Source organism: Arachis stenosperma, chromosome 5 (assembly GCF_014773155.1).
Source record: "Arachis stenosperma cultivar V10309 chromosome 5, arast.V10309.gnm1.PFL2, whole genome shotgun sequence".
Lineage (NCBI taxonomy): Eukaryota > Viridiplantae > Streptophyta > Magnoliopsida > Fabales > Fabaceae > Arachis > Arachis stenosperma.
This window is the reverse complement of record NC_080381.1, coordinates 121,407,695-121,414,950: the sequence shown is the minus strand read 5'-3', so window position 1 is coordinate 121,414,950 and position 7,256 is coordinate 121,407,695. Positions and strand designations below refer to the sequence as shown.

At 41.8% G+C, this 7,256-nt stretch overlaps 1 protein-coding gene across 1 annotated transcript; it reads left to right on the top strand.

Moving 5' to 3' along the window:
- The first annotated feature begins 2,375 nt into the window (after positions 1-2,375).
- On the top strand, positions 2,376-4,334 carry LOC130981273 (protein MAIN-LIKE 2-like). The gene is made up of 5 exons (XM_057904876.1): positions 2,376-2,447; positions 3,031-3,042; positions 3,129-3,769; positions 3,987-4,074; positions 4,167-4,334. The coding sequence occupies exons 1-5, from the start codon at positions 2,376-2,378 to the stop codon at positions 4,332-4,334; spliced, it is 981 nt and encodes a 326-aa protein (XP_057760859.1).
- Positions 4,335-7,256: the final 2,922 nt, after the last annotated feature.

Below are 7,256 nucleotides of genomic sequence, written 5' to 3'. Positions count from 1 at the left end.
TAGAATTTAATTTTAATACATTGAAAATATAAAGAGTTATTACTTAATTATTAGATTTATATATTTAAAATTAATTATTTTTGTTGATATATCAATATGTATTTAAATGTCTGTATAAAACATATTATTAGTATGTGAAAATTAAATTTTTATACTTAAATAATTTAATTAACGTTTTCAGATAGCTTTTATCAAATAAATTATTTATACAAATTATCAACTAAATCTTTCTTACTACTAGTTGTAAAGTTATCAGTTTCTTTTTTTATTTTTTATGAGAGAAAAAATATACGAGTTTGTAAACTTTATAAGAAGTGTAAATAATATAAATGGGGACATTGATTTTTTTTTTCCATTTTTCTTGATAAAACTAAAGTAGCTAGACTTTTCTATGCCCAGCCATTGGTCGATTGGCCCATAGAAAAGTTGAGAATCAATAATCTAAGATCGATTTGATTTTTCAATGACTCCTTCCTACAATATCTAGTTGCCAATGCAAAATAATATTCCTTAAGTCTTGTCACTTTTTGAATTATTCTACACATCTTTTGCTTTTGATGATGGCCCTCACAGTTGAACAACAAGATGGTTATAAACTATGCATGTCCTTGCCCTAATACCTGCTAAGAGAAATTTCAATTTTTTAATTTTTCATGAATCATATGATAATGTTTGTTTTAATTTCGTTATTATTCTAGCTATGACTCTAGCCTACATGTTATAGAGGTTGGCATGCATTGTCTTATGTTCAAATTAAATACCTTTTAAGCTAACTTTTTTTGTGTGCATGTTTTTTGTGATTACATTTTTGAGTACTTAAAAGGTTTTTCTGACACAAGGGAGAAAAGGTTTTTCTGATTATATCAAAGTTTCTGCTTTTAGCTATTTACTATGTGTGAGGGTGATGCCAAGTGTACATACCACCACAATTTTTTTTCTCTTTTTTGGACTTGTGTGCCACATGTTATATGTAGAACTGAATCGAATTTTGTGGTGTTTCTAAAAAGATAATCATATTTGCATATATTATAAACAATATTATTTAGAATTAATTAAGGTACTAAATAAATATTATGCCAAAATTTAAGAGTAATGTTATATGATTGACAAAATTTTTATTATTTTTGTAACGTTTGAATATTGACTAATATTAATAAAAAATATTGTTTCTAACATCTTTTTAAAGATTTAATTACTATGTTGGTCCTTATAGTTTTATCAAATTTTCAATTAGGTCTCTATACTTTTTTTTTTCAATTGAGTCCCTACACTACTTTTAATTTTGTAATTAGGTCCTGTTTATATCAAAAACGTTAAAATTAACAGAATATTTCTCCCAAAATACATGCGATTAAAAATTTAGTTAGGTTTTTAATTATGAATACCTTCAATTTGCGAAGAAATATTCAATTAACTCTAATATTTTTTATACTAGGAAGGACCTAATTATAAAATTAAAAGCAGTGTATGAATTCAATTAAAAGAAAAAAGTATAGGGATCTAATTGAAAATTTGATTAAACTATAAGGACTAACAGAATAATTAAACCTTTTTAAAAATATGTGAAATCTAAAATGTACTACCACAGTTCCTCCAAAACAAAGTGGAGAGAGAAAACAAAGTGGAGAGAGAGAGAGAGTATTTAGTTACAGTAAAACAGATTTTAGGTCTAGTAAGAATGCAATATTGTAATGCGCTAACAATAGCTCTATAATGTGATAGATCATGAAAAATTTCAGCACCAAATTGAGATAATTTTTCTGATGATATCATAGGAGTTGAGACTAATTTAACATCTTGCAGGTTAGAGATTTTTTTATCTTAATAAATTAAATAAATTTTTATTTATTGAAATAAATAATTTTAAAAATTATTACGAAAGTACGTTAACATTTCTTAGGGCAAAAAACACAATTAAGCCAAGGGAGGAAACAAGTTACATGAATAAGCCAAACTAAAAATAGTTTCACGAATCAGCCAAAGCACGTTACTATGTAATTTGAACTAGCTGGATTTTTGAACTACATTAACATATAATTCAAACCAAGGTAACTCGAATTATGAAGGAACACCTGATTAACCTAATTCGAACCTAGGTGAATCGAACTACGAAGGAGTATAATTCGAACTGCCTTGGTTCGAATTACACACGTGAACGCTTTTCCAAGTAATTCGAACCTAGCTGGTTCGAATTACTCACAATTTGTTTCAAATACTAATTCGAACGGGGCTGGTTCGAATTACATAGGTTTTGGCTATATAAGGAGTTCGAATTATCCTCATTCAAACCACTATTTCATTCTCATACCCCACCAAATCTCAAAGAAAACAACCCAGATTTGATCCGACAAAGACTCGAACAGAATACTCAGTCGATGGGGGACGATCCGGAAAGGCTATATCGATTGGACGGAGTTGCTCATATAGCCGGGGTCATCAACGACGAGGTTAGTAGATAGAAAACTTTGTGCTAGCGGTTTATCTGAGTTAGTGATTTTGCATGCGGTTTTAGTGGCGGTTTATGTTAGTGCTTTATCGTAGTGGTATTGCAAGTGGTTTATTTTAGAGGTTTTGCATGCGGTTTAGTTGGTGGTTTATGTTAGTGATTTTTGTTAGTGGTGTTATATGCGATTTTGTTGATGGTTTATGTTGGCGGTTTATTTTGGTGGTATTGGAAGTGGTTTATTATGTGGTTTTGTGTGTGGTTTATGATAGTGGATTTGCATATAGTTTTCGTAAGTGGATTTGCTTCCGGTTTATGTTAGCGGTTTAAGCATGTGATTTTGTTGGCGGTTTAGGTTAGTAGTTTCTATTAGTGGTTTTTGTTAGTATGCTTGTATGCGGTTTTGTTGATGAATATTTTGGCGGTTTATTTTGATGGCATTGGAAGTGGTTTACTATGTGCCTTTGTAAGCGGTTTAGGATAGTGGTTTTGCATGCATTTTTCATAAGTGGATTTGTATGTGGTTTATGTTAGCGGTTTAAGCATGTGGTTTTGCAACTGGTTTGTTATAATGGTTTTGCATGTAGATTGTGTTAGTGGTTTCCATAAGTGGTTTCTGGTGTTAGTTATTTTTTGTCACTGGTTTTCTAAGTGGTTCTAATAATGCGGTCCATGTTATGCCCAGCCACAGCGATGCATCAGGAGCATGCGGCGGCAACAGGGCATGCGACTCGATGAGCGGTATGTTCCGTACTTGCAGATGGCCGGGTTATACCATCTAGCAAGGCTGAACGATAGATGGTTCCGGTTAGATAAGCCCCTTGTCAGTACCTTCGTGGAGCGGTGGCGTCCTGAGATGCACACCTTTCATATGCCGTTCGGAGAGTGCACGATCACGTTTCAGGACGTGGCGTACGAGTTGGGGTTGCCAGTGGCCGGGCGTTATGTCAGCGGTTGCCTTATAGATTTCCAGATATATATCCAGGGTGGCCGTCCAGCTTGGGTGTGGTTTCAGGAGTTTCTTGGAGTGATTCCTCCTCCGAGCCAGGTTCAGAAGTTCGCAGTAAATTGCACCTGGTTCCATGAGACTTTTGGAGAGTACCCCGAGAGAGTCGATGAGGAGACTGTGCGGCGCTTTGCTCGTGCCTATATCATGATGTTGTTGGGCACTCAGCTGTTTGCCAACAAGTCCGGCAACCGCATTCACATCAGATGGCTTCCCTACTTAGCTAGGCTTGAGGAGATGGGTACCTACAGCTGGGGGTCTACAGCACTGGCATGGTTGTACCGGTGCATGTGCCGAGTGGCAAACAGACATGTGGTGAAGTTAGCGGGCCCACTTCAGATACTTCAGTCCTGGATCTTCTGGCGCTTTCCTATGTTAAAACCTGCGGGTATGATGCGTGCAGTTGGCCGTTGCCCTCGAGGTACCCTACTCAGACTTTTCTATTACAAGTTAAAATAGTTAATGTTCATGTACACTTGTAATGTATTACAAATCTGTCACACTTTTAATTAGCCATAACACCCATGTGAGATGCAGGGGGTCAGGTTACAACCTTTCCGGTAGCGAGAAGGGTCCTAGAGTGCAGATGTGGAGACTGAGGATAGACATGTTACAGCCCAGGGATGTGAGTATACTACCGGCTACGTTTATTTAATTAACTAAAATTTATGAATTTGGAGCATGAGTTGGCCTGACAATGTTGGAATCTTTGTGCAGTTTATCTGGATGCCGTATAACTCCCCCGAGGTACTGCAGGTTGTGCATCCGGAGGTGTTGGAGCCTCGGCATACGGCAGTATGGCGGTCTGTGACATCACTGATATACTTTACCGTTATAGAGTGGCATCAGATAGATAGGATTCTACCGCAGTTCAGCGGAGTCTAGCCCCGTCCGCATCCCGCCCTGAACATCGACTTTCTGATGTCGAAGGACGGGAGAGGTGGTGATCGTTGGTTCTCGTCTGCTTTGCAGTTTTGGCATCTTCATTGAGAGAGCCGTGCGGACCACGTTCTCCGGTTCGATGTTGTTGCGGACCCTGGACCCTCACACGAGTTCCTGTAGTGGTGGAGTTAGCATGGAAAGAGGTTCTTGTCACCAGAGATGTATTTGAAGGATCTGAGAGCCGTTTCTATTCCTGTGGAGGCGTCACAGAGGGGTGCTGAGCGGGTTCCTGACATGGATCGTGTTGACGACGTGCCGGATAGGCGTCGGGTCAAGAGGAGAGCTCGTGTGGGGACACGACGGAGCCAGCGTGAGTGGAGGTGGCTGGACCAGGCTATGGACGAGGCTGACGGGTACGTCGACATAGAGGAAGACGACGAGGGCATGGAGGGAGACAGAGAGGGCCTGCTGTGGTGGACGAGCACGGTGATCATGGTGACGACGATGACGACGATCAGCACGGGCCCGTGTGGGAGGGGTTACTCCAGGGCATGTTGCAGGTGGTGCTGTTAGTCCCCATGTTGGCGGGCATGGAGGCGAGTGGTACGGGACAGGTACGGGTGACGAGGCTGACCATGGTGATGGTGGACTTGGTTCTGGGCCGCTTGGAGATTACTTCGTTGGTGTCCCAGCCCATGACCAGACAATTCAGGAGAGTACGCCTTGGGTTAGCCCGGGGACAATGTTTTCAGACTTCATGGCAGGTGATGGGCTCGATGCGGACTTCGGCGGGTCACACTTTCTAGAGGAGATTACTGCCATCATGCAGGAGGATGATGCGGACCATAGGCGTGGTCAGAGCTCCGGCACACAAGCACCTTTAGATGTCGATTTGAACGAGCCTCCTATGATTCCTGCTACTGACCATTTTGCGTTGGGTGGTACTCTTCCTTCCGCTTACACTGCTGGGTCACATTCAGTTGTCGGGCCGTCTGGGGCACCCGTCCAGCCTAGGCCACCTGCACAACCTGCCCCGGATGAGGATGAGGATGAGATCGAGGATGAGGAGCCGCTTATCCGGAGAGGATACAGGACACGGGTATCCCGTCATTGCTTCACCGGCTCGCATCTGTTTAGATGATTGTTCTATACTGTATGTTGTTTGTTCATGTTCGTTGTTGTATCTTAGCCAAGTTTATTTTTGTACTTGAAGTACTTTGACGATCCAACATGTAGGTTGGTTATTTATGTTGCAGTATGTTATTCCAAATCATGATATTGTACTTTGAAAATGGTTGTTTAGTGTTTATTTCTGTTACTAGCATAGTTTCCGCATCATGTCTTAATTTAATTTGTAGATTTATTTATAAACGTGTGCAGTCAACAGACATTTTGTTTAAAACTCAGGAAACATAACACAGTCATTAATTAAGATCCCATGCACAGTACATCACATTAACATTAACAAATTCTATCACTTATCAACTACAAGTAAGAAAACCGATAATAGTGGAATCTAAACGCGAAAGTGAAATAAACAAAGTACCAACGCTAACAATAGGCCTACTCATGTCCCCCTGTGTGCTCTGCTCCTCCGACTTGTGGGTAACTCCGACGTGTGTCCGGGTTGCCGACAGATCCCACATCTATTTGGCCGATTCGGATCTGCCTCGTCCATATTGGTCCGTATCCAAGTGGACCTCGGACGACCCTCTCTCGCACGCCTCTGGTTAGGGTCTGGGATCACAGTCGGCCCGTCATATGGTGGCCAGAAACCCTCCTGAATGGGAGGTGTGAATACCATCCGATACACACTGAACACCGAACTAAGACGATACACCTGGTGGACGTAAGGCTACCATGTAAGCCGTGAGTAGGCACAGCATGCCAGTGTGTGGGGATACGAGAAATGAAGTGACTGGAAGTATCCCCAGTCACATGTCTGAGATGCAAGCGAGACTCTGTAGCTATCCAGTGAGAACGAACCAGTCAGAGTAATCTCTGCGACGGTGAATTCGGAGTTATTCCTGTCGTACAAAGTCACCGTGAAGCACCTCACCTTCTTCAAGTTGGCCTCGATACACTTCACCAAGTGTTGACTGAATTGTTGTCCGGTTTCCAGCTGGGCCGCAGCCTCTCTCCCCTTGCAAACAAACAGTTTGACCAACCTTCCGTATGTTGCCTTCACTAGCGAGCACACAGGAAGGTTTCTGACACCTTTGAGGATTGAGTTCACACACTCAGAGATATTCGTCGTCATGTGACCGAATCTACGCCCCTCATCACAATGCTGTGTCCACAACGAATTGTCAATCCGGTTTGTCCACTCACACATCGCCGAGTCTTCAGACCGCAGAATATCAAACCAGTAATCGAACTCGACCTCGGTCTTAGCGTACACCGCATTGACAAGTAGCCTCCTTGCGTCTTTGCCCTTGAAGGTTAGGGCAAAATTTGCCGCTACATGTCGAATGCAAAATGCCCGGTATGCAGATGGAGGTAACCAGCCTCCGTCGGGAGCCTCAAACGCGGCCTTGATGCCATTATGCCTGTCCGATATAACCAGCAGACTCGGCTGCGGTGTCACATGCTGACGCAGGTGGGAGAGAAAGAAGGACCAGGACTCAGCATTCTCACCCTCGACTAATGCGAATGCAACAGGGAGTATGTTGGAGTTCCCGTCCTGTTCAATTGCGACAAGCAACGTTCCCCCATACTTGCCATACAGATGGGTGCCGTCAATACTAACAAGGGGCTTGCAATGACGGAATGCCTCAATACACGGTGGAAACGTCCAGAATAGTCTGTGAAAATAAGCTTGAGACTCGTCCAGCTGTCCACCAACTCGAACAGGGCTCGTCCTAAGGACTGCAATAGTACCAGGCATCGTCAACTGAACTCCTAACACCCACCTAGGGAGCTCGT